This window comes from Podarcis tiliguerta (assembly GCF_965153285.1).
Source record: "Podarcis tiliguerta genome assembly, chromosome: 8".
NCBI classification, from domain to species: Eukaryota; Metazoa; Chordata; class Lepidosauria; order Squamata; family Lacertidae; genus Podarcis; species Podarcis tiliguerta.
In genome coordinates, this window is record NC_139541.1 from 50812789 (window position 1) to 50838565 (window position 25777).

At 46.8% G+C, this 25777-nt stretch overlaps 2 protein-coding genes across 3 annotated transcripts in view; one reads left to right on the top strand and one right to left on the bottom strand.

The window, feature by feature from the left end:
• The window catches only part of CNGB1 (cyclic nucleotide gated channel subunit beta 1), a gene marked incomplete at its 5' end in the record, with an annotated part of 63802 nt that overhangs the window by 11904 nt on the left and 26121 nt on the right, over positions 1–25777 (top strand). Inside the window, 11 exons of the mRNA XM_083453328.1 lie at positions 12811–12944; positions 14755–14788; positions 15757–15799; positions 16576–16708; positions 16799–16847; positions 17858–17930; positions 18385–18466; positions 19156–19189; positions 19293–19419; positions 20259–20334; positions 20811–20847. Of these exons, the coding sequence (XP_083309454.1) occupies positions 12811–12944; positions 14755–14788; positions 15757–15799; positions 16576–16708; positions 16799–16847; positions 17858–17930; positions 18385–18466; positions 19156–19189; positions 19293–19419; positions 20259–20334; positions 20811–20847 (822 nt within the window). The remainder of the gene's footprint in view (positions 1–12810; positions 12945–14754; positions 14789–15756; positions 15800–16575; positions 16709–16798; positions 16848–17857; positions 17931–18384; positions 18467–19155; positions 19190–19292; positions 19420–20258; positions 20335–20810; positions 20848–25777) is intronic.
• SPMIP8 (sperm microtubule inner protein 8) lies at positions 1738–10195 on the bottom strand. 2 transcript variants are annotated; one of them, XM_083453336.1, is made up of 8 exons: positions 9975–10195; positions 7400–7624; positions 6540–6601; positions 4891–5065; positions 4039–4100; positions 3080–3144; positions 2955–2987; positions 1738–1859 (listed from the first exon to the last, which is right to left on the bottom strand). In XM_083453336.1, exons 2-8 carry the CDS (start codon positions 7620–7622, stop codon positions 1829–1831), a joined length of 651 nt encoding a protein of 216 aa, XP_083309462.1. In that variant the 5' UTR covers positions 7623–7624; positions 9975–10195; the 3' UTR covers positions 1738–1828. The 2 variants fall into 2 exon arrangements, with proteins under 2 accessions (XP_083309462.1, XP_083309461.1); XM_083453335.1 differs by having other exon boundaries at positions 10050–10193.

Genomic DNA, 25777 nt, shown 5'->3' on the forward strand with positions numbered 1-25777 from the left:
ACAGATGAAATACAAAAAGCTAAAAACATACAAAAGATAATTAAAAAGTAATTAAACTATAATAGAATTAAAACAACGCAAAAACAAACCTATTAAAATGCAGCAAAAACCACACAGCACTATTAAAAGCCCTTTCCTTAAAAAAATGGTTCCCAAAGGCTTGTCAGGATAAAAAAGGGTTTACTTGCCAGATGGACAATAAAGAGAGCCAGCCTGGCTTCTCTAGGAAGGGAGTCCCAAAGTCTGGGAGGAGCCACTGAAAAGGCTTTTCCTGTGTCCCCACCAAGTGTGCCAGTGCGGGTGGTGGGGCTGAGAGAAGGGCCTCCCCTGAAGATCTCGGAGCCTGGGCAGGGTCTTATGGGAGAATATGGTCCTTCAGATAGCCTGGGCCTAAGCCATATTGCTCTGTTTATCCCAGTTTTTGGATGAAGACCGTTTTCCCAAAGCGGTATCCATCTGGTGCTGGGCTGACACTTCCTTGGGCAGAGAGGTGCTGCAGCAACCAATCCAACAGCCCTTTGCCCCCTGGCCAAGGGCAGCAGCCAGAGGATGTTTCACCTCCCTTCTGTGGCCCGAGGGCAATCTTGGTGAAAAGACTAGGCAGGAGGCTGACCAGCATGCCAACTCTACTTGCTGTTAAACAAGTGTATGCGGATCTGTGGCTTATACTGGTATCACCGGTGAGGACATGAAATGTTCTCTGGGAAGGGAGGGGGATCACTTTCTGAGGATGCCTCATTCTTCTAGCCTACCATGACGAAACAAAAACCAGAAGCTCCTGCAGGCCCAATCCAGCACCTGCCTGGGGTGTTCTGTGGGCTCGCAACATGTAGGCCCCATGTACTTTCTCCCTTAGCAAAATGTTGAACATTCCAAGCCATCCTGGGAACTGGCTGAGGTATGTTTGTAAGTCTGCGCATGCCTCTTAGCCCTGCAGAGGCTGAAGGCATCAGCTGGGGACAGGGGGTTGGCCCGAGGTCTCCTGCTCCACTCGCATTGCCAGGATAAAGCAAGGGGAGCCAGGAGGAAGCATGAAGGAGCCCTCCTGCTACCTTCTCCCTCTTGGGAGTGCATCCAGGCTGCTGCCAAGTCAGCCTGCACCACCTTTTGCTCTGGCTCCCTGTATTTGTCCTTTGGGCACAGGTGAAGGTTAGACTAACTGACTTTGTGTGATGGAGCCCTTCAGGGTTGGGCTGTACAGAGGCCAGAAATCGCCTCCCCTCACTTCTATCATCACAACAGAACCACTCCATATAGCACTGAGACTGCAAACTGGGGGATAGGAGCTACAAAGAGACGTTCCCATCTGCTCCCCCTTCCTGTCCTTTACCTCAAAAAATGTATCCCCTACCAGGTAGTAGTGCTCTCTCTGAACCCGAAAGTTCTATAATCAGGGACTTCAATGGATCACCCATTCTCTGGCCCCTGACAATGCTTTCCCTTTTAAGTCCCACTACTCCTCATTTTGTTGCAGCAATACATTGAAAAACTCTGGGCCAACAGGCTTGATGGCTGCAAAGAACCAAAGATGGCACCTCCTGAATCTGGTAAGACATGCTCAGTGAAGGCTGGCCAGCAGTCTCTTCGTTGTGAACCACTTTGCTGTAGCAGGCTGGGAAGAAGGCCAAGACAGTTTTGGGGTGGGGGGAACTAGCTATCCTTGCTGCTCCCCTCCTGTTTCCTCATCCCCCACTTTGAAGTGAATTTTATTTGACCAGGAAACGCCTTCTCTGCACCTTCCTTGTTGAACCAATAGCATTTATTCCTTGTGGATGTTCAAAAGCTGAAGGAGAAGATTCATATGGCTTCTTTTTCTATGGCCTGTCTCCTAGCGCCAAGGTTGGAGATAGTGAGAGCGGCTAGAAAGCAACAGAAGAGACCATTTCATATATCCACAATCAGTGATTTCAAAATCAGAGTCGCCCAAGGTCAGATTGCTTGAGCTGGGAGCATTGGTGCTGCTTCCTGGGCCATTAGTTGACTTAGGGGTGGTGTACAAAGAGTCTTGTCCAGCCTTGCCCAACTTGGTGTCCTCTAGATGTTTGGGCTACAACTCCCATTGATGGCCATAGTTAATGGGGATTGTGGGAGCTATAATCCAAAGCACCTAGATGGTACCTGGAGGGTATCAGGTTGGGGACGGTTGGTGGTGGTTGGTTTTGTTCATGTGCGAAAGATGAGTGCTCTGAATTCCCATCTTTGAATTCCCGATTCCACTGTCCATCCAGTGTACTAAAATGACTCCTCCCTTCTGAATGAAAATCTAGTGCAAGTTGTACTCTCAGCAACCACTGGCCTTTTCTATACATTCATTTACTGTGTCATAAAAGCACCATTCTTTGAGGGGGATTATTCATACACATTGAAAACCTTTTTCTGTTCCTTTTAAGAGCGTAAGAAAAGCCTGCTGGATCAGCCCAATGGCCCATCTAGTTGAGCATCCTGGTCTCACAATGGCCAACCAGATGGCTGTGAGAATCCTTCAAGCAGGACCTGAGAACAAGAGCACTCTTCCCCACTCCTTCCAGCAACTGGTATTCAAAAGCACTACTGTCTCTGACCATGGAGGCAGAGCAGCAGTATGGCTTGTAGCCATCAATAGCATTCTCTTCCATGAAATTGGCTAACCTTCTTTAAAGTCATCTAAGTGGGTGGCCTTCAGTGCCTCGTGCGGGAGTGAGTTCCATTGTGGTTCGAGTCACATCCAGTTTGGCCCCCAGATAACAAGGCTCTTCTTAATGAAAGCCATGTGTGAGCCTGAAGGCTTGCTCCAAAAAGAGCAAGATCAAAGTCTGCCCAGTTGACAATGAATTGGTTGTATCTGGCTCATGAGCATTGATGGCTGGCTAGCCTTCATTCAATAGCATGTGACTTTTTCCTCTCTCACACTGAATTGGGTGGGATTTAATTTTTTTGGCCCCTTTTATTCCTTTGGGGCCAGCAAAGCCAGTTACCTGTGTGCTGATCCAAAGCTCCTGTAGGTATTGCTGCAACAAAACAAAAAGAAGAGTTATTCAAGGGTTATAGGGGAGGTGATTGTTAACCCTAAGGGGATTGAGGTGCATGTGATGATACTTACACAGTGTTGTAAGGCATGGGCTTTGGTCCATATCTACTCAAACTTGGGTTCTGATTGAGGCAATACTAGCATGAAACAGGGGAGAAAGATGATGCTTTAAGTTTTGAATTGAATCTTAAATCCAAGGTATGTGGGGGTGGAGTGCAGAACCTAACACAAAATATTGCAGTGTAGAGTTCTTCTGTTCAGAGTACCAGCCACATCTTCTCTGGGAATGCTCTATTTCCTTTTATTCCCTTCCCTACTCAGTTATCCATTCCCCCCACAACAGACCCTGTGGACTGGAGACCCTGGTTGTGAATGTGCGCTTCTTAGAAAGGTTAGGACTGAGAATCTTTTCCAGCCTGAGGGCCACATTCTCTTAAGAAGCAACCCTCTGGGGGCCTGTATGCCAGTAGTGGCCAGAGGCAGCAAGGGGCCAGAGGCAACAGTTATGACTCTTAACCAGGAATAGGCAAACTCGGCCCTTCAGATGTTTTGGGACTACAACTCCCATCATCCCTAGCTAACAGGACCAGTGGTCAGGGATGATGGGAGTTGTAGTCTCAAAAATATCTGGGGGGCCAAGTTTGCCTATGCCTGCTCTTAACCTTTGCCCAGCAGGGCTTTCTGCCAGCCACACAAACTTTCTACACACACACTGCACTTCTCTCTCTCCCCCCCCCCCCAATATCTCTCCATTCTGCTTCCAAGCTAACAAAATTCATTTTCAGAGATTCAAGGATGCTTTCCAGCCAGGAAACAACCTGAGAAAGGGGCAGTGAGAGACACAGCTTGCAGAGAATCCCAGGGGCCAGAGAGAGGCAAAGGGGGCCGCATTCAGTCCCTGGTCCTGAGGTCCTTACTCCGCCACCCCAGGTTCAGAAATTCTCTCCAGGGCATTCAGAGAAAAGCTGCTTCAGCCACCACCTCCCACTCCTCACCCCAAACATGCACACTAGCGAACAACAGTCTCTTACCCGCCAGGTCTGCGTGACGTCGGGTTTTAAGTACCTCACGGCATAACAGCTGAACCCAAGAACTGTGAAAGAAGCACAGAAGGCTTAATCTCCTGGTCTGCCTTGCCAGCTGTGGCTGATGCAGCTAAGTAGCCACAAGTGCTTCTGGCGTGTTCCTATGCGCAGGCCCAGAGGGAAAGCTGGGAATGGCAGGGATTTGGCAAGACTTGCTGTGCGAAAAGCAAGTTCCCCAACTCCTTCCTTCTGCACTGAGTGGCTTCAGAATGAGAAAGTGGAGGGAGGGCAGAGTCAGTCCATGCAACGCTGGGGATTGCTTTGGGATTCCTGCATTTGACAAAGCTCCCCATTCAGGAAAGGAACTTCACACTTCGCCACTCATAGGAAACCATTTGGGCTGTTAGTGGCATGTCTCTGTGGCCAAGCATTGCCCGGGGCCGATGGGAGTTGTGATGCAAAACTTCTGGAGGGCACCAGGTTGGGGATGGCTAATCCTAATCATTTCCACTACGTGTTGCTGAAAGACACCAGGGATTGGTGCAAAGGCCCTCATGGTTCTTCTGCCTTCCAGTTCACAGAACCTTCTTTCTAATCACTCCTGGCTTGGGAACATTTTTTCTATGCCTGTTCTATGACCTGGCAAAATCACCATGTGGACAAGGCAAGACCACAGGCTGGGAAGCACCTGGAGGAGTTTTAGGGGTTGATCCGAGACCTTGCCATGTACTTGGCACCTCCCAAAGGTTAGGGTTCCCTGGGGAAGCTCTCACTTTGAGGACCTGATCATGCCAGCAAATGGCTGTGGTTCAACTTCCTAAAAGACAGAAGGATGCTGAAGGCAGCTGTACCTCCTACCTTTTTTGCTAAAGTTGGGCACCTTGAACTCTCCTGCGCTGGAGACGAAGCGAGACCAGTCGTCCATAGCCCTGGTGTAGCTGGGCCATTCCTCCTGGTTGGTGCTGGGCATGAGAGGCGCCATCTTCCCTGCTCTGTACTTTTCAGTCAATGACTTGCCCAGCTCCGTCATACCCTGAGCAACGACAAAGTTACAACAAGGCACCCCTGCAGTCGGACACAGCGGAGCACAGAAGAGTTTCCTGCGCTCAGTTTAAGGATTGCATGTGGTGATGCCCTCCTCAATTTCTGAGGGGGAAATGTATGCAGATCAGCTTCCCTCAGCCTGGTGGTCTCCAGCTGCTTTGGATTACAAATCCCATAGAGGCTGGTGGGAGTTACAGACAGTCCAAAACAGCCAGAGGGCACTGGGTTGGGAAAGGCTGGCACAGAGCACGCAATGGGTAGTGGCACCAGGCAGATGGGAATTTGTGCCACTTACCCCATGCAACCGCCTCAGGCTTTGTGAGAGATGGTTAAGTGCAGCTGCATGTTTCTAGGAAGCATGTATGAACACACACTTTTTTCTGCTTTAAAATGCATGTTCAGAATGCACTGATGTCTCCAAGGAGTAAGTATGACTTTTAGAAGACATCTGAAGGCAGCCCTGTATCGGGAGGTTTTTAATGTTTGATGTTTTAGTATGTTTTGATATATGCTGTGAGCTGCCCAGAGTGGCTGCGGAAGCCTTGCCAGATGGGTGGGGTATAAATAATAAAATTATTATTATTATTATTATTATTATTATTATTATTATTATTAGTCTCCTATCTCCCTTCCCCCAAACACACACCTGGATGCAGAGAAGTTGCTTCCTGTATAGAAGCAGCAGCTCATCCAGGCTCATCTTTTAAAAGTGACACGATAGAAGTTTATGCATAGTCTGGGAAAAGTGGACAGAGGAAAGTTTTTTCTCCATCTCTCATAGCACTGGAACTCATGGACATTCAATGAAGCTGTATGTTGAGAGGCTCAGGACAGAGAAAAGAAAGGACTTCATGTCACTCATAGTTAAACTATGGAACTCACTTCTACAGGAGGCAGGAATGGTTACCGACTTAGGTGACTTTAAAAGAGGATTAAGACTAATTCATGGAGGAAAAGGGCTATCAATGGCTACCAGATTAGCCATGATGTCTGCCTCCACAGCTGAAGGAAGCAATGCTTCTGAAGTTGCTGAAACCACAGGAGAGGAGAGTGTTCCTATGCTCATGTTCAGCTCACTGGTTTCCCATAGGCATCTGGTTGGCCACCCTGATTCAGCTGAAGGCTCTTCTTATGATCTTATGTGCTTTGCTCCAAAAAGCAAATGGGGTGGGGATGGGCGTAATGCACAGGCCACTGAAGGGGCAGCCAGTTTAGGTGGCCAGATGTAAAACTGTAGAGGGCTCCTGCGCCTTTCATAGTTGTGTGGAAGAGGGAATTGCAGCAGGTGAAGTATGCCATGCAAGCAGCATCTGCTGGAATCCCTCCTTGATCCAACTATGAGAACTTTAGGAGCCCTCTCCACTTCCTCACCTGGCCACCCAACACTCTGCAGAGATGGATGGACCACAGGATGACAGCGACAGCAACAACAGCAGCAGCAGCATTTGATGGCAGTGACTCACCAGGGATGGGAGGCGCTGGGTGGGCACTCCAGCCAAGGTGAACGTTGCATTTTCAAAATCATCTTGAGGGGAAACAAACAACAAGAAGAAGAAGAGTTTGGATTTGATATCCCGCCTTTCACTCCCCTTCAGGAGTCTCAAAGCGGCTAACAATCTCCTTTCCCTTCGTCCCCCACAACAAGCACTCTGTGAGGTGAGTGGGGCTGAGAGACTTCAGAGAAGTGTGACTGGCCCAAGGTCACCCAGCAGCTGCAGGTGGAGGAGCGGGGAATCGAACCTGGTTCACCAGATTACGAGTCTACCGCTCTTAACCACTACACCACACTGGCTCTCATGAGTCAGAGATGTCAAGATTACCTGCCCCATCCCAGCTGGCCATGGGCCCTGCCTCTCTAAAAATGTCAAGTGAATTGCAGAACGTGCCACTACACCAGAATCCTGGTTCTGGTTTTAGAATACAGTATGCAAGGTCCTCATCACCTTGATGCATAGGTGGACTGAAGGGGAAAGAGAACAGTCTCTGAGGTTTCTAAGTAGATCTGCCATTCACTGCCTCCCGTGCTTCTCTCGTGCCACCACCTCCATCTCCTCCCTCCAATGCGGCTGCATCCTCCTACCACCTGCTTCTCTCCAGCCTCTTCCCCCTCCCCCTTTGCCACCTTCAGCATGCCAGGCCTTCTGCAGTCTGCTTCCAGATGGTGGCAGCAGCAGAGGTTTTTTTGCTGCAAGTAGTGAAACATCCTGGGCCAGCCCTGTACTCACACAACACCACAAACAGAGCAAACTCGGGTCTGGAGTTCAGTGCTCAGTCCCCACCCTGGCTTGGCTCTCAATACCAATGAGCCATCTGCCCCAGTTACCTTTGCAGCAAGTGGTGGTTGTCCTGCAATGCTCGTCTGTGAGCTTGAAGGCCGCTGTGTCCATATCCATCTGCCTTAGCGTCGGCAAGCGGGGGTGATAGATGTGATGCTTCACTCCAGACAGCATGACTTTTCTGGGCTCCAGCGGGATGAGGACCGCCGGAGAGGCGTAGACAGGAGGAGCATCTTGAGGGCAGAGGGTCAAATCCAGCATTTGGGTCATTGCTGCAAAATTAGTCAGAGGAAAGGGAAAGGGAAGTTACCACCTTGCCCATGCTGTCCTCCGGGCAAGTGAAGGCACCCTCCATCCCTCCAGCAGAAACTCTTCCTTGAGCTGGAGTTATATTTGAGCTCATCGTTTGAAGGAGTGGCCTCCTCTTACCAGTGGAAGATGTGGGGGGCAAGATTTTTATTCACCAAAATGTCTTGGGCTAGCCCTGGCTAGCTCACTGGAAGGACAGATCATGAAGCTGAGGCTCCAATACTTTGGCCACCTCATGAGAAGAGAAGACTCCCTGGAAAAGACCCTGATGTTGGGAAAGATTGAGGGCACAAGGAGAAGGGGACGACAGAGGACGAGATGGTTGGACAGTGTTCTCGAAGCTACAAACATGAGTCTGACCAAACTGCGGGAGGCAGTGGAAGACAGAAGTGCCTGGCGTGCTCTGGTCCATGGGGTCACGAAGAGTCGGACACGACTAAACGACTAAACAACAACAACAAGCCCTGGACATCCTTCTGAGCAAAGGGCATGCATAAGACTGGTTTGCAAAGGTCCTCAGGCTGGGATGTGAGCCATCAAGCTCCCAGAGGACACTGAACACTAGGAGGATCACAAAAGTCTTCTGACTTGTTCATAATCCCTTCCCCTTCCATGCAAAATTAAGAAGAAGAATAATTTTCCAGGACTTAGAAATGGTTTAAATGCATAACTGCTGTGATCAGGCCACTGGAATCCATACAGATCAGGGGTGACTGACCTTCCAGCCCAGGGATCTGATCAAGCACATTTTTATGGTTCCCCTAAGACCCAGTGGCAAAACTTGAGGTCTCAAATCTTGCTTTCCATTCTATGCAATAGTTGTAGAGCCCCTTGCAGTGCCCTGAGGCTCCGTGTCCAGTGTAACCAAACAGGTTATGTTCCCCTAAATCTGCCTCTGCAAGACCCCACCAATTTTGGCAGTCATTGTAGAATGGATTTTTTTAAAAAAATGAACAGCGTTGGTGTCGGCAGAGAGCTTGAAACCTGGTTAGCAGCTATGGACTATGTCTTCTATCAGCCAGTAGGGTTTAAAGGCACTCAGGCTTCTGGGAATTGTCATCTAGAACTGCTGAGCAGCACCATGTTGGAGAAAGCTAGTTTAAATTAAGTTACGTTTCCAAGCTGGGATGTAACAGAGACCTGTGATGAGCCTGAATCAAAAGTGGCTGCTTTCCATCTCCTCTGACGTGCTCAAAGAGAGGGGAGCATGTGAATGTGAGCCTACAGCTTCCCATGGTTCATGGAATGCTGACGTCCAAACTGATCCTGTGCTTGCTGTGTCTCAGAGCAGCAGAAGGAACAGAGGTGCAAGGGCTGTATAGAAATGCTGGAGGTTGCTTGGGGAGGAAGTTCCTCAGGAAACAAAAGAGCTGCCTTAGGAGTGAACTTCCTCTCTACGTTTGCAAGGACTGTAGCGGCTGCAGCTTCCCAGCTCACAGGGACACACGCAAGCAACATATGTCTTTTATCAAATGTGTCAGAGCAAGCAGGGCTCTGCAGGTCCCATTTCCTGCTTCCTGTGGAAGGAATTCAAGGCAGCCTTCAAAAGCAGCATAGAAAATCTCTTTCCTCTGACTCCATGCACTCAGGACCCGCCAGGCAGCTGTCACAATTGCAGGAGTTGCAGCTCTGCACCGCTCTTCCATCCCCGCCTCACAACTGCTATTGTGCTGCCCTTTCCATTGAATTATCGTCCTTCCCCACCCCCAATCTGGCAGGCCTACCAGTATTTAAGCAGGCTTATTGATTGCCGATAGACTTGCTTCAAAGAGAGTCTCCTGTGCAATGCTAAGCAAGTGCCTCCTGTGTCTTTCACAGAGTTCCAGCGGCAAAAAGGCCCCCACGGGGCCTGCCTCAGTGCTGGAGGGCAAGCAGTATGGCACACACAGCTCTGCCTTTCAGCACATGTCACTGCCACTCTGTCTGCCCCCTGAGGCACCTGCCTCACTCTCCCTAAAGATGGGGCTGAGTTGGCAACCAGAGTGGTTTAGGGAGAAACTCACGGAGCTCTAGAAGATGAAGATTCCTCCTGGCAGCAGTGCCAGTCTCCTTCAGGTGCCCATGGCTCATGGAGGACAATCTTTTGTCTGAAGGACTCTCTGACCCAAGTCTGGTTCAAGATCAAGAGCCCTCGGAAGTGAGCAGTGCGTGGGTTTTCCACCAACAGCTAGGACCCTCACTGCAAACTGAGTGGATACAGAGGGCTCCTTGTCTTCCCCCACACCAAAAGATGCATTTCTATTCAACTTACAGCATTTATTTCTAAATTTGCTTCTATGCACGTCAGTTAGCAAATGCAAATATAATGCAAACCTGTCTCTTCTTTGCATGAGGGGCCGCTGAAGCGCCCTCACACCCGCAAGTCCGCAAGAAAAGGGAAAGGAATACCTCATCCAAGGGGAGACCTGCTTTCTTCTCTCAATTTGTTTCCCGTTCCAGGGCTGAGGGCTCACTTGCCCCTCCAGACATTCTTTGTATTGACCCCCAATTCTCCATGGCAATGGGAAGCCAATACCCCAAGGAACAGTTGGGTGATGAGGGCAAGGTTGCTAGGTGACTAGAGCGATGTCACTGGAGTTACCTGGTAACGGGTGATCTCCCCCATTCACCAGGGCTAAAAGAAGGAAGTGTCGTGCCTGAGGTTGTAGTATCTGCTGTGGCCACTAGCCGGCCTGCGCAGGAAAAGGCCAAAGAGAAGTTTTTACTGGTCCGGGAGGAAAGGAATTAAGAAAAGAATTGAAAATAAAACTGCCAACATAATAATGCCATTAGAAAAACCTATGATGTGACCACTTTTGGAATACTGTGTACAGTTCCGGTCAGCTTACCTCAAAAAGGATGTTGTAGAGTTGGAAAAGGTTCAGAAAAGGGCAACCAAAACGATCAAGGGGATGGGGCGACTCCCCTATGAGGAAAGGCTGCAGCAATGGGGACTTTGCAGTTTATAAAGTTATACATGGCATGAAGAAAGTGGGTAGAACTCGTGGGTGGCTGGTAAAGCTGGCTGTTGGAAGATTCAGGACACAGTGCATAGTTAAACTGTGGAACTCACTCCCACAAGAGGCAGTGATGGCCACTGATGTAGATGGCATTAAAAGATCCAACACAACTTGTTGGTGAATGCAAACTTTTTCAGCATTGGGCCAGTCCACTGTCCCTCAGAACTTGTGGGGGGCCAGACTATATTTTGAAAAAAAATGAGCGAATTCCTATGCCCCACAAATAACCCAGAGATGCATTTTAAATGAAAGGACACATTCTACTCATGTAAAAACATGCGGGCCGGATCTAGAAGGTGATTGGGCCAGATCCGGCCCCCAGGCCTTAGTTTGCCTACCCATGTGCTAGAGCACTAGTTTCCTAGCAACCAAGGTGTTAGCTGGGGAAAGGACATTTGGATGATCCAGGAAGAGACTTGCTACTATGGAATAATGTCATCTACACCATTCTTCCACATATGAGCCAGCCTGGTAAGGAGCAGGTCTATTGAAAGAGATTAGGGGCAGTAGAAAATCCTGTTAGCAGCAGAGTCAGTGGGAAAGGGATCATCCTTTAATTGACAGCATCTGCAATGACACAATTAACTCGACTGGCCTCTGGCTCCCGCAGATCGGTCCTGAAGATTGAGAACCCACTCCATCTGCTTTTGGCAGTGGCGTGTGAATGTTCAGTATACTCTTTATCCAATGCTAGTAAGCAGCGAACGAGTCATATATGGAGCTTTGCCTGCAAAAGTGTGAATGTGACTATATACACATTAGCATCTTGGACTGCAGCGAGGTCATTCCCAGCCCCCCACTGCTGGGCTTCAAGTCACATTTGTACATTGTGGTGCACACCAAAGAGATGTCTTCGCCTGATGCGCATTACCTGAGTTGTTTCCCTGCAAATGCAGCACCCCCTGGGCTCCAGTGCACTGAAGTTGTCATCTGAGCATGTGCAACAACAGCTGTCTGAAATGTATACACCTCATCTGAACTACAACTTCCATTCTCAAATGGGACGGAAGCAGGTGTGAGGGAAGCAACAGGATAGATATGGGTTGTGGCCAATATCATGTGTGCTCACTTCAAACACCAGTGGTGGGAGTGTGCTAGAGTTAGGAGTCAACAGTGATGTGTACACAGCCTCTTGCTAGCTAAGCTCTTTCTGCTCCAGGGCAGATGTTCTCTCATTTGGGTGGTGCCTCAGGTTGGGCTGCTTTTCTCTCCTGGTTTTTAGAACAACTCAGCCTCCCTAATCCAATTTGTTTACTGTGTTATCAGCTAATCCCTTTCCCAGCTTCTCAGAGGGTTGCATTGTAGCAGGATAGCCAAGGACCTTGTTCTAACTAGCAGCGACAATAGATGACAAGGGAAGCCTGCAACTTGCTGCTCTACCTACCTGCCCTCGGAGGAAGAACCACCCCCGGCATAAGAGACAACAGGACCATGATGGCATCCATGACTCTTTAGCCTTTCTGCAGGTAATTTTAGTTTTCAGTGGGCTAGACTGAGCGGTTCAAAGTGGTTCTGTAAAGAACCGTAGTAGAGGACCTTCTTAGTATGTCAAATTTTCATGAGTTAGTCCCCTTGCATCTCCAGGTAGGAGGCAGGGGGACATGTTTGAAAAGCCAGAAAGCCACAGCGAGCCAGTTCTAGACAATCAGCAAGATGTTCCTGCAGATAAGGAAGCTTCCTATTGAATTAGAGAGCTAGGGGAGAATTTGCAGTAAGGCTTTGTTGCCTATTGAGGGTGCTACATGCTCAAAATGCTTAATAACTGCCGGCTTGTGTTTGGCTCCCTGTTTTGGCACTGCTTGAATTGTTACTGTTGATGAAGTAAGGTGAGCTTGTTTGGGGAGAGGAGCCATAAAGCCATGTGCGTGTCTTTTTGTTGAAGCCCTAAGATCCATTCAATACATCAAAACAAGTGTTATTTCACACTTTCCAGTGCATTTTCACTTTCCCCTTCACTTTTCTTATCACAAAAAGTCTGATCTTCTGGGGAAGGGGGTTTGTGGAACAAGATCTCCCCATCAACTCTCATTGTGCAGCTTAAACGTGTGAATTAGAAGCCGCCCAGAAATGCCTACAGACTCCCCCAGTGTTTCCCATTTTTGGGCTTTTTTTCCTGGCAAGAAGCAGTAATGAAATTCTGCCTTCTGCAGGTGGCAGGATGCTGGGCTGGATTGAGAAAGTCGTACCGCAACCTCCTGCCAGCTCCCCCATCGCTGTAGTAGTGGGGAAAGACACACAGGCTGACCAAATAGCTGTAGAAGCTGGGCCTGTATCTGCAAGGCAGGTGAGTGGACATCTCAAAGGCATGCTGAGGGTGGGGTGGGGGCTTTGTACCAGGGCCGGCCCGCTCATGAGGCAAGATGGGGAGACTGCCTCAGGTGGCAGGATTCATGGGAGCAGCAGATCCTGATGTAGATCTTCCTTCCTCACTCATTTCTTCCCTGGTGGGGATGGGTGGGAGGTGCAATTTTGGCATGCGCCTCAGGTGCCAAAATGTATTGGGCCAGTCCTGGACCATACTAATTCCATGGACTTTTGACATGTCACATTCTACCCTGGCAAACACAGGCTTGATCTTAAGGGTCAGCAGTGGGAATGGTGTGGTGAGAATGAGGTGAGGATTACTACAGGACAGCTGAGAATGGATCAGCAGCAGAGATGATCACACGTTGGGATGTGGTTTCAAGTGGGAGCTGATGTGCTTTATGAAAACAAGAACAGCAACAACTATCCTTAATTTATAGAACAAAAGTGTTTGGCCACTGGCCATTGGTGAGAAAATAACTCAGAATTGAAAAGTGATAAAAGGAATAGGAAAAAAAACACAGGACAAATCTTTTACCACGTGGCAATTTATTCAATACACAAATGATAATGGTCTTAAAGAAAAGCTCTCCAAAGCATTGTTGCAGATATGGTTAGTGTGAACAGTACGGTCTGAACTACACTCTTTTTTTAAAACAATGTTTGCTATCTGTGACAGATGAGATGATTTATGTGCTGTCCCCTCACATAAGGTTTGGATAATCTGTGTGGGTTGATAAAGAAACAGTTACATTAATGTATAACCTGGTACCTGATGAGAGGTGTGGCAGAGAAGGATTAGAGATGTTGTGCTATATGCTTGTAATACAAAACTATTACATTTATTGTAATAAATGAAAATTATTTAAAGAATAAAATTAAAACAAGAGCACACAACTGGAGTGTGCTATGCTCACCTTCTGCTCCATTTATAAAATGAGCTTAACTCACCCTGCTGTGCTTTGGCTTTTCAACCAATCTAATTGTGTACACAAATGCAGCAGGTGGCAGAGTTGAGTCTTCCACAGCACGCAGTGTAGATTGGAGGCTGTGTGTGTGTTTGGCAGAGATGCTTAGGAGGACGGTGTTACAAGCATGTCCCTGTTTACAACTGAGAAAATGTTGGCAGGTCTGCAGAGGTTTGAAGAGCTGATGTTGCTTCCAGGCTACTTTTAGTTTTGTTAAGGCAGCTGCAGCTTTTGCAGCAAATGCAATTGTCCAAGGCAGCCTTCCTTCCCCAACGTGGTGCACTCCAGAGGTTTCGGACTCTACAACTCTCACCAACCCCAGCCAGCACAGCAGTACAATGCTTGGGCTGGTGGAAGTATAACTTTGCTAGCTAGGGCTGATGGGAGTTGTAGCTTGAAACATCTGGGAGGGGGGACTGGCTGAGCTAATGTGATACACCTGGCTGCAGTGTAATATGCTGCCAGCCCTTAAGACTATGATAAGAGCCTGCTGGATCAGACCAATGGCCTACCAAGTCTAGTAAGCTCTGCTCACAGTGGCCAATCTTAGGACAGCCCTCCCCTCTCATCCCTGAGTCCATCATTTACACAGCAACACAGTGAAAGAAATTACAGAAAGGTGTGTGGAGGGCTTTGAGCCCTAGTCCAAAGGCTGATATTTAAGATTAGATGGTCTGCTCATCAAGTAGGCAGAGGAGAACTAACTGGTTGGGCTTGAGTAAGATGCTTCTGGCTGATCTTCTCTACCACCCTGTGGGTGCTATTTCACTGCCTGAGAGTTGTTTTCTGATTGTGGTTTCCTCTCTCTTGTGAATCCTCAAGCTAACAGAAAGGAGTCCCAGGAGTGTTGCAGAAGGTAAGAATTGGGGGTGATGGGGAGGGGAAAGAAGAGTACGTGTGAATAAGTCCTGGAGACAAGGCAGGGTTTGGATTACAAACTCTCACTGCTCCTTCAGACAGCCTCTTTATTCAGCATTCATTTTGATTTGCTAGTGCAAAGCTCATGCAGATGTCCTGCCCTTACAGGGTATTCATTCTGATTTGCTTCCAGGGCAGTTATATGACAAGGAGCATTCAGCCTGGTTCACTTGCAGGGTGTTTACCTATCTTCCCATTAATAATTTGCTGGCCGCATACTTCAATGAATGTCCCTGGCACTTCCCAAACTGCAAGAAGTCCTGTTTTGTTAGTAGATTTGTCATGTGAGGGTGATGGAAAGCTCTAATCCACTAGGATTGCACAAATTTATGTTTCTGGTATGCGTTTGAATCCCTCCTGCAAATTACTGACAGGTGACCCACAGGTGGGTTCAGGCAGTTACTGCTTTTGGATGACATCTCTGCAAATGAAGCTGCAAATGCATTGCCTTGTTCGCTTACTATCTACCTTGGTGGCTTGACTCTGCCTCCAGAAGGCTTGCAAATTGAGAGGGAGTTAGAATGAGTCTGGGGCACCCACACTATTTTTTGGGTTGTTACCTTCTCCTTGACCATACACCCCTTCACAATTCTGCACTGTTGGCCATCGTAACTACCTGCTGTGTCGCCAACATTTTCAGACGCATCCTTGAACATTAAAAGTATGGGCAGTGTGCAAGGATGGCAGTAGAGGAGAGAGGTGCTGTGAAGTTGTTTCCAAACTTCAGGATCTCTTTTGAAAAGTTGCAAAAATGCAACCCTGTCCCTTAAGGAGGTGTCATGGGGGCATCACCAAAAAATCTTCTGTGGCTGTAAATGTGATCCAGAGAAATCTTATATGCTCCTGGAAATGCAAGTAGCACCCAAGGATAATTTTAGCTTATAGCTTGGCTTTTCCTCCATTTAGGGTTCAAAGAAAATGCTCGTGATTCTGTCTCAACAACAGACAGGTACCTGCCATTCTTTGTTTCTCTCCCCCTTATTTTACACATGCACCCTGTTTCCATCTGGGTTCCTTATTCTGAATTGCGGCTAAAAGGAATAGTAGGGGAAGGAGTCATCTGTTTGAAGCTTTCTAGCACACACCGAAAGGCTCCTTTTTAAGGTGGTTTACTCAGAGGATGGTGGCAAACTGTACAAAGTGAAGCCTTCAGGGGTCTCCAGAACTGCCCCCTTGTAGAGATGCATTGATTTTAGACCCTCAGGTCACCACTTTGGGCAAGACGAGGAGGACTGTTAAGGCAGAAGACAAACCAAAGACAAGTTTCATAGCTGCATTACAGGCCAAAATGCCCCTAGTATTTGTTACAGAACCATAGTTCCAGGAGACAGCAGTTAAGATCCACATGCTGAGTTTGTGATCTGGCTATACTCACATATGTTGGGAACTCTAGCATGGGTGAGAAGCCAGATCTGGGAATGATGGGATGGGGAGCTTAATTCCTTTCGCAGCCTTTTCAACACCTGCCCTCCTTCCCATGTGGCAACTGAATCAAAGGCCCTGCTTTCTGCAATTCAGGGTGTGCTCATCTGAGTAGCACCCTTAAATGACTGGGTGGTTCTGTGTATATGTTTGGGGTGATAATAGGGAGGGGGACCCAATTATTTGCAGCTAGCTGCCTTCTGGGTGGGGCAAGGTCTTGGCTCTGCTTCCGCTGTTAAGGTCTGGAAGGAAGGAAGCTTCTTTGTCCACCCCAATCCTCCTCCTCCTCCTCCTCCTTTGCAGCCCTGGCCGAGGAGTCCTCTCCTGGATATCTCAGGGCCTGGAGAAGGTGATGCCACAGCCGGCACAGAACTCTCCTGTCATGCTGCAAGAGGCTGCCAAGAGCTTTGAAGCCAGCATTGATATCCCAGATGTGGTGAGTAAGGGTGATCCAGTTTGATGGTAGTCTTGCTTTCATCCTGAAATGTTTCTGATGGTGAAATTTATTTTTTTGGTCTGTGTTCAGACAGAAGTCCAGAGCATAGAGGAGGAGAAAGAGGAAGAGGAAGAAATAGGTAAAGTGCTTGTGTGTGTTTGTGCGTCCCCCACCTGTGAGTGGGCACTGAAGTGTGTTCCCTGACATGATGTATAGAGGGGTAAAGGTAAAGGTAAAGGTAAAGGGACCCCTGACAGTTAAGTCCAGTCGCAGACGACTCTCGCTTTACAGGCCAAGGGAGCTGGCATTTGTTCGCAGACAGTTTTCTGGGTCATGTGGCCAGCATGACTAAGCCTCTTCTGGTGCAAAGGAACACCGAAACCAGAGCAGCACACTGAAATGCTGTTTACCTTCCCACTGGAGTGGTACCTATTTATCTACTTGCACTTTTTGGCATGTTCTCAAACTGCTAGGTTGGCAGGAGCTGGGACCAAGCAATGGGAGCTCACTTCTTCGCGGGGATTTGAACCACCGACCTTCTGATCGGCAGGCCCAAGAGGCTCAGTGGTTTAGACCACAGTGCCACCCACCCCCATAGAGGGGTAAGTTGCCTGTAAATAATTGACCAGCATGAGAGGCCCCCTATTCAATCATAGCTGTACAGTTTCTCATATCTTTAATACTCCGCAGAGTTCCTCTTCTCTGTCCCTCAGGTATTCACAGCAGCTCCTGCCATTAAGTCAACGATTTAAGAATCCTCCTTAAACTGGACACTGGGTAGGATTGCAGCAACAGGAAAGGGAATGTTTAATCACCCCCCCCCCACACACACACTGAATGTCATGATGAATGTCTTTCCTTAACATTAAGGACCAGGGAAAGGGGGACTTATTATTTTTAATTTTGCTTTATTTGTTTCTATAGTAAGATGTGAATAAAAATATATCTATGCAGTGTACAAACATAATTTAAATCCGATAGCAACAACAACAAAACACAGCAAAATACATTGATGGAAGAGAAGTGCAAAATGAGTTATCTGATACGAAGGTTATAGAAATGATAATCTGGCCTTTTCCAGCAGACGGTGCGAAAGTATCTTCTTTTCCAATCCCCTGTTCTCTCTCTCATTTCCCCTACTTCCACCAGTTTCTGTGATTGATGAAGAAGAGGAGCAGAATGAACTGTACTTCAGCTCAGACAACAACGCCCCGGATAAAATGTAAGTTTTCCCGAACCACCAGGTATTTTGAATTTCGCCTGTGCTTAAATCCTAAAAACATTATACAGAATTAGAAATTTCAAGGTGGAGAGTCTGAAGATGAAGCTTCTTAGTAGGAACCCCTCCCTGAAGGAGCAGTTTGGAGCAGCGTTTATGCACCTTTAGCTATGCCACCACTTTGCTGGGAATGCACAGATATGCTCTGTGATCTTAATCCATGCACTAACTAGCACCCATGCAATGTTTGACTGCAATTTCCCACAGAAACAGAATGAAGGGAACCACAGGGGGGAATATTTTTTGTGTATTTCTTTTAGTTCTATAATGTGGACACACACACACAAACACTCTCAACATGTGTCTTGCTGTAGCTGTGATGACAGTTTTATTGTGGACTAGTGAGATGAACAATCGTAATAATGTATTCCTTTCCTCTTTATCTCTTTCTCTGAAGTGGTGGGAAAAAAATGATCACTTGGATTTGGGAAGGATTTGGGAAAATGATGCCTCAACCTGAAAACATGAAAAAGACGGAGGTAAGTGCAGACAAGGCAGAGAACAAATGGGAAAACAAATAAAAGGCAACAGTGTTATTTCATTTAAACAAAATTCTCGGAGACTGCAAAATAATACTTTGCTGGGTCCACCCAAGGCTCACAAGGTGGTGTGTGAGATTTTGGCGTACACAAAGCTCTTCCTCAGGTTGGTGTGTGTGATAGACTGTTTTTTAAAAAAATAGAATATAATGAAGTTTGCTTTCAGCCTCTTGGGCTGCACAAAATAACTAAGCTGGGCTGAATTGTTGCAGAAGCTCCCAAATGCTGTAGAATTCATTCATTCCTTTGAATTTATACCTATAGGTTTTAAATTTTATAGGGAGGCTTTCCTGGTACCTTCAATACATATCTTTAGATGCCAGGCAAAAACATTTCTCTATAACAAGGTTTTTGCCTGATAAACATTCAATGGACTTTCAAATGTGTTTGTGAGAAGGTGGCTATTGGCTTGTTTTTGTTTTCTGTATTTGGGGTTCTCATTTTGTCTTTTTGCATTGTGAACTGCCCTGTGATCTTTGGATGAAGGATGCTTTTCTCTGAACTGCAAGCTCCTCCCTACCTGCCACTTGCTGCCTTTTTCTACTCCTTTGCAAAAGTCTGTGAGGGAGCAGAGCTGGCATTCATAATACAGCTTCCTCTTTTTGCTTTCTCTCCATTTGTGCTTCCAGGAAGGGACCCCAGGAAACCAAGCTGCACAACGGGGTGAGTGACTGGCTTTGGGGTGCCTTAGTGATTTGGCTGCAGGCTCTTGCAGGAAGGATGCTAACTTCATTCTCCAACTCTCCACCTCCCACCCCCCCCACAGCACAGAAAGGGAGTTTACCTGCCAGCCCTCTCAGTGAACCAGGGACAAAGCACCGGGCCTCGACTGACAGCCTGTCCACTCGGAGCCTCTCTCTCTTTCCTCGAACACTTGGCGGTGATGGGACCAGGTCAGTGTGCAGAGCAGCCTTGCTTGGCCACTTGGATCCAGCAATTCAGGTGCTTATAAATGCTTTGCATGGCAATGGAGAACAGCAACCAGATATTATAGAGTTGGAAAAGGTTCGGGAAAAGGCAACCAAAATAATCAAAGAGGATGGAGCAACTCCCCTATGAAGAAAAGTTGCAGTGTTTGGGGCTTTTTACTTTAGAGGAAGAGGTGTCATGATACAAGTTTAGAAAATGATGTACAACCTGGAGAAAACGGATAGAGGGAAGTTTTCCTCCTTCTCTCATAACTCTAGAATTATGTGAAGCTGAATGTTTGAAAATTCAGGGCAGATAAAAGAAAGTGCTTCTTCACACACCACACAGTTAAACTATGGAACTCACTTCCACAGGGGCAGTGATGGCCACCAATTTGGATGGCTTTAAAAGAGGATTTGATAAATTCATGGAGGATAAGGCTACTTATCTACTGTCAGAGGCAGTATATATTTCTGAATACCAGTTGCTGGAAACCCAGGAGAGTGCCTGTGTGCTCATGTCCTGCTTGAGGGTTTCTCACAGGCATCTGATGGACCACTGTGAGATCAGGATGCTGGACTAGATGGGCCATTGGTCTCCTCCAGCAGACTCTTCTTATGCTCTTATGTTTCGGCTTTGTCGGGTCACCTCATTGAAGACGAGAAGACTTCATGACTGAGGCCCTGAGAATCTGGACTTGGATGTGTCTCCTACTGGCTGAGTGTCAGATGACACATTCCTTGGAGGTGTCATCTGAGAGAGAGCTGTTGGTCCCCCAAAATTGTGAGTGTGGTTCTAATAAGGATCTTCTTCTGACCAACAGTGTTATTGACTGGTTTGTTCAAGGATTGGAGAAAGTGATGCCACAGCCTGTGACCAAAGGAAAGGAAGATGGACAGGTGAGGAAGGGTCTATTGGGTACCCTTTTTAATGTTCCAGTGGTGGACCAGTTTCTTCTTTTGCTGCTCCAGTCCCAAATCATTCTGGGTAGGTAAAATGAAATGGGGGTGGAATTAAATTCAGTGGTGATCTGAGTTACTGAGCAAGATATCAATTTTGCAGATTACATTAATTTAGGATGACTTTTAATAGACATGATTTAGGGGGTAATGGGTTCTGCCCCTCCCAATTTTACTCTCTTAACCACTTGTGAGGTATATTATGCTGCGGGGTGGTGACTGGCCCAAGGTCACCCAGTGAGCTCCATAGCCAAGTGGAGCTTTCAGCCCTGGTCTCTCAAGGTTGTAGTCTGACACACTACACCACACTCGAGAGAGGATGGTTTTTAACCTCCTTTAGGAGCTGATGGAACAGGCAGATATGAGAGAGCAGAACTTGCCCCTTGACTTCACACTTTGTTTTCTCTTCCCAACAGAGCGCAGAAGCTGCAGACCTGGGCCCAGGACAAGCAAGTAAGTCATAATGAGTCATTTCCCATGATGCTGTTCAGGAGGCAGTTTTTCTTAGCCATTTCTACTCAGAGGGTTGGTCACTGGTGGGCTTCTACCCCTCAGATCCAAGCAGCTTCATTTATGATGCACCTTAGCACAGCTTGGGGTGGGCAGTTAAACTTGCCTTTGCAGATAACAGGGGGAATGAAGTTGAGAAGTTCCTTTGAATGCCCCCTTGTTATGTGTGAGGCAGATCTTTGCCAGCCTGGTGCCCTCTGGTTGTTTTGGGCCACATCTTTCCATCATACAGCCATGCCCTCTGTGGAAAGGTTCAGGGTGGCAGGAGAGGATATACTGTTTATTAATATCCTTCCTAACTTGCACTAGCAATTTCCTTTACTTAGCAGAGTTTACATTCCCCTTCTCATGCACAGCAGAAAACTAGCTGCAAACTTGTGTGAGTTTAAGACAATACGCAATTCAACCTGGCTTATCCAAATTGAAATGTGTTCTAATATTTTCCTGGTGAGACCCCTTGAATCCCTCCTAAAAGACTAAATACGCCACAGTCTTATAATAAAAAGAAAGTTTACTCACGATGAGACAGAGCATAGTGTGATCCCTGAAGGCAGGTTTTAGGCTTAAAGGTACAAACTTATACAAACAGGTATATGCCATAAGGGCGATGACCTGAGGGACTGCTTGGCTGGCAGCCAGCAGTTCATTCCAAGAAGTTTGCAGGATGAAAAGGAGATGGAAAAGAGGGAGAGAGGCAGCATGCCTTGTCCTTTAGGTCACTCCCACCCACTAGTCACATGCAAGGAAGGATGCTCCAGGCCAGGAGGAACAGGAAGTTTCGACTGGCTGGATCAAACATTCCCTTGCATGTCCACTCTAGCAAAACAAGGAATGTTGTATTTGACTGCTCCCAGTGGATTACATCCCACACACTCAATGAGTGATGGGAGTTGTAGTTCAAAACAACTGGAGAACACCAGGTTGAAGAAGGCTACTGTAATGACTTTTGCTGAGTGCTGAATGAATGTTTCTGAATGGTGCCTTGTATGAGGAAATTCAGTTAGCATCCCGGGGACTTTGCAGTGGGTGGGTGCCTTTCCATGCTGCTGATAACTGCAGCTCTTGATGTTTGCTGTAGGTACCGTAATTGTTTGCTCAGCACCTCTCCCAGTTTATTGCTATTACCAGGTTGGAAGGGGAAATGCAATTGTATGGCTTGAATCAAATGTTAGACTACCTCTCCAGCCCTCTGCAGGATGACAAGCCTTCTGTGCTTCGCAGGTCAGGGACTGGAGGATCCAAACCAATTTCAGTGGCTGTTTAGCAAGCGTCCTGTTAATATGATTTTAGCATGTTGCTCACTGGCCTGGATGCTGAGCTCCAGTGCATTTCTGTGGGCATGGATAAGGGTAATACCATATATCTATATATGTATAAATTGTTCTCAAGTTTAGGGAACCAAGGGACACAATATTTGTTGGTCACCTTCCAGGGGCCACATGCTAATGGTGGATAAGGCCAGAGGCAAAACTAGGTGAAAAGTCAGGTTTCTCTACTCCCACACACATCTCTCCATCCTCTATACTGGCAAACAAGAGACATTTTCACAGGTCAAGGAAACAAATGAGTTAGTGAAAAGCACTCTGGAAGGGAGGGTAGCAGAGCCTGGGGAAGGGGGTACAGGTAACCCACCAAGAACTGGAATTGCTCTTGGGAGGGGGAAGCTAAGGGTTTTTGTTGTGTTTTGCAGCATTTCAAATGGGTTTATGTTCCCAGTGAGGCTGTGAAAACATCAGACCCCTTCCATCCCCCCCCCAGTCCAAATTCTTCCTTTAACTTCTTCTCCTTTTGTTTCAGGGAGCAAAGGGGCTTAAGTGCCTCTGAAACAAAGGGACACTGAAGATTTGAAGACTTCCTTTTCCAAAAAATGAAACCAGCCTGAATTTATAATGCATCAGGAAGAAAAGACTTTGCACGTTTTACTTTTTTTTTCTAAATTAAATAAAGGCTAGCTTTTAAAAGAGCAATCTGAACATGAGGTGGAGGTAGCATTATTGCTTAGCTTGTCATGAAAGAAAAAGCAATGTCCTATGTGAAAATCATAGGAACATAGAATTGTAGAGTTGGAAGGGACCCTGAGGGTCATCTAATCCAACCCCCTGCAAGGCCGCAATCTCAACTAAAGCATCCATGACAGATGGCCGTCCAATGTCTGCTTAAAAACTTCCAATGAAGGAGAGTCCACCACCTTCTGTGGGAGACTGTTCCACTGTCAAACAGCTCTGACCGCCAGAAAGTTCTTCCTGATGTTTAGTTGGAATCCCCTGTCTTGCAACTTCAGTCCATTGGTTTGGGTCCTACCCTCCGGAGCAGGAGAAAGCAAGCTTGCTCTATGGGAGGGACTTGACAGTATCCTTAGTTTCCAGGTCCAGGACAACATTCCTGATGGAAGAATTTTAACCAAATAGGCTTCACTAGTCAGCAGGAGGTGCCCCCATGTTGCCTTCTAGATGTTTTGGACCACAGTGCCCTTCAGCCTCAACCAGTGTGCACACTGTCTGCGGCTGATGGCTGTTGTAGGCCAAATACCAGGTCGGGGAAGGCAGGACTGGTTAATTCATAGGTAGGAGAAAAGTAAAGGATGGCAATACCTTTTGGATTTGGCACTGGGAGGTCAGAGCCTTGGACTGGGGGGGGGGCACTGTTTTTGATATTTTGTATTCCCCATGTCCTTCATCCACTTTGTTTCATGATCCAATAGTGTTTCTCCTCCAAAATAGTCAGAAAATACCGTATTTTTTGCTCTATAAGACTCACTTTTCCCCTCCTAAAAAGTAAGGGGAAATGTGTGTGCGTCTTATGGAGTGAATGCAGGCTGTGCAGCTATCCCAGAAGCCAGAACAGCAAGAGGGATTGCTGTTTTCACTGCGCAGTGATCCCTCTTGCTGTTCTGTCTTCTGAGATTCAGAATATTTTTTTCTTGTTTTCCTCCTCCGAAAACTAGGTGCGTCTTGTGGTCTGGTGCATCTTATAGAGCGAAAAATACGGTAGTCTTTTATTGCATTCAGGAATATATATGGCAAAGCCAGGAAATGAGAAAAGCTACAACTCACCCAATATTTTTCTTTGAGTAGCTCTCTCATGTAGACAAAGTATTTCTGTCGCTTCTTCTATCAGGACATTATAGCTTTACTAATTTGGGTTTTTTAGATCACCTTTTGGTCAATTTACAAAGCTAAAACTATTATTTAAAACACAATCCAACCATAACATCTTAATTAATGTACACAGTGTTAATAGAAACACCACAAAACCCATCAGATTAATATTAAACAGAAGCAGCAGAGGCCAGCCATCTCCTAAGGCTGCTTTCATGCTGGGTGTTTCATGTGAAATTGATTGTTCAAGTCATGTTTTATTGGGGCCCAGTGGATGATGTAAACAACAATTTGCAATCAGCCTTTTCCCAACGCTGCTTCCATCTCATCTCTTTCTTTCTTACTACTTGCTTACTTACATAGAAAATTGGATGTTTATAAGAATGGAAGCCCAGCACAATGTCCACAGGTGTTTATGCCCTCAGCCCTACAATCAGAAAAAGTGCAATATCCCTCAAAATCAATTGCAATCCCACCTGGAGCTTACAGCAGAGAAGCAATCAGTGTTTGGATGCTTCTCAGGAGGAAGCAGCCTTAATGGAAGTTTTCACCAGTACTCTGAACTTTGATGAAGAGGTCAATAGAACAGAGAAAGCTACCATGAAAGTTTAGGCTTTCAGCCCCCTACCTAGCGATCTAGATTTTACTTTCAGGACCACACATGTCAATGGTTTCAACATGCACTATGACCTCCCCAGGGCTATCTACTAGACTTTCCAAACAATCTGTCACAAATTAAAAGCAGAAAAATGCTCCCTTTGTAGATGAGTAACTCAAGGCAGTTCAACAAGCCCACATGATGTACATATCACTGACTTTTATACAACAACCTCGTTTCTCTTTCCGAATTCCAGATGAATTCCAGACTAGCAACAGGTGAATACTATTGTTCTTCTGAACTTCTGAGAAACTACACAAGATATCATTATTATTTATTAAAATTCTATACAAAGATCACAGGGTGGTTTACAATATAAAAACACAAAAATACATACCATAACAGGAAACAAAAACAATACTGCCCCCAACAGTCATTCCTCGAGGAATTCAGAGCAGTGCACATGGTTTACCTTGTGTTCATTTTGTCCTCCTCACAACAACCCAATAAGTGGGTTAGGCTGCAAGGGAGTAACTGGCTCACTATGGCCCAGTAAACTTCATGGTTCCTCACAATGAGATTAATTGCAATTGCTGACCTCTCTCCCTTTGCCCCCATCTGGTGGGAAGAGCTGCTGCTTTTCTTCTTTGCTTGAGGGGTAGGAAGCCTCACGTCCAGGGGCCAAAAGTGCTCTCAAATCCTCTCTCATCCAATTCATAGGACTCCATGTGTGTGTTTTTCACCAGGTTGCAAAATGTCATTGAACAACAATCATGCCTCTTGCCTGTCTGTGTGGAGGATTGAGAGGTCTGTGCAGAAACAGAGTAGAAACCAGACTGCTATTCGAAGACAAAATTTACATACATTACTGTGTCATCTTTTGCCTCTGTTCTTGTCCACCATTGACATGTGGGCCCCAGAAGGGATTATGGCCAGCCCTGTTTTACCTACAGAGCCCAGGGCAAATGAAGATGTCTGGTGGCACTAGTCTGGTCTCACTAGTGCTACAGTCACTTTTCTCCCAGGATGCAAGTCCACCTTAAAATTACAAGAATAGCCCACCCCCACCCCAGGCTCCCTCCTTTCACAATCCAAAGCAAAGCAGAAACAAACTCTCTGATCTCCCCACGTGGCTTTATCTGACTGTCCTGCTTGGGGACCCGGTAAGCGATATGCC

Coding starts and splice junctions, on each gene's coding strand:
- SPMIP8 (XM_083453336.1), bottom strand. CDS start 7,622: ATGACCCAAATGCTGGATTTGACCCTCTGCCCTCAAGATGCTCCTCCT. Junction 5,066..6,539: donor CCCAGCGCCTCCCATCCCTG/GTGAGTCACTGC, acceptor GTCGTTGCTCAG/GGTATGACGGAGCTGGGCAA. Junction 1,860..2,954: donor AGCTTTGGATCAGCACACAG/GTAACTGGCTTT, acceptor GTTGCTTTCTAG/CCGCTCTCACTATCTCCAAC.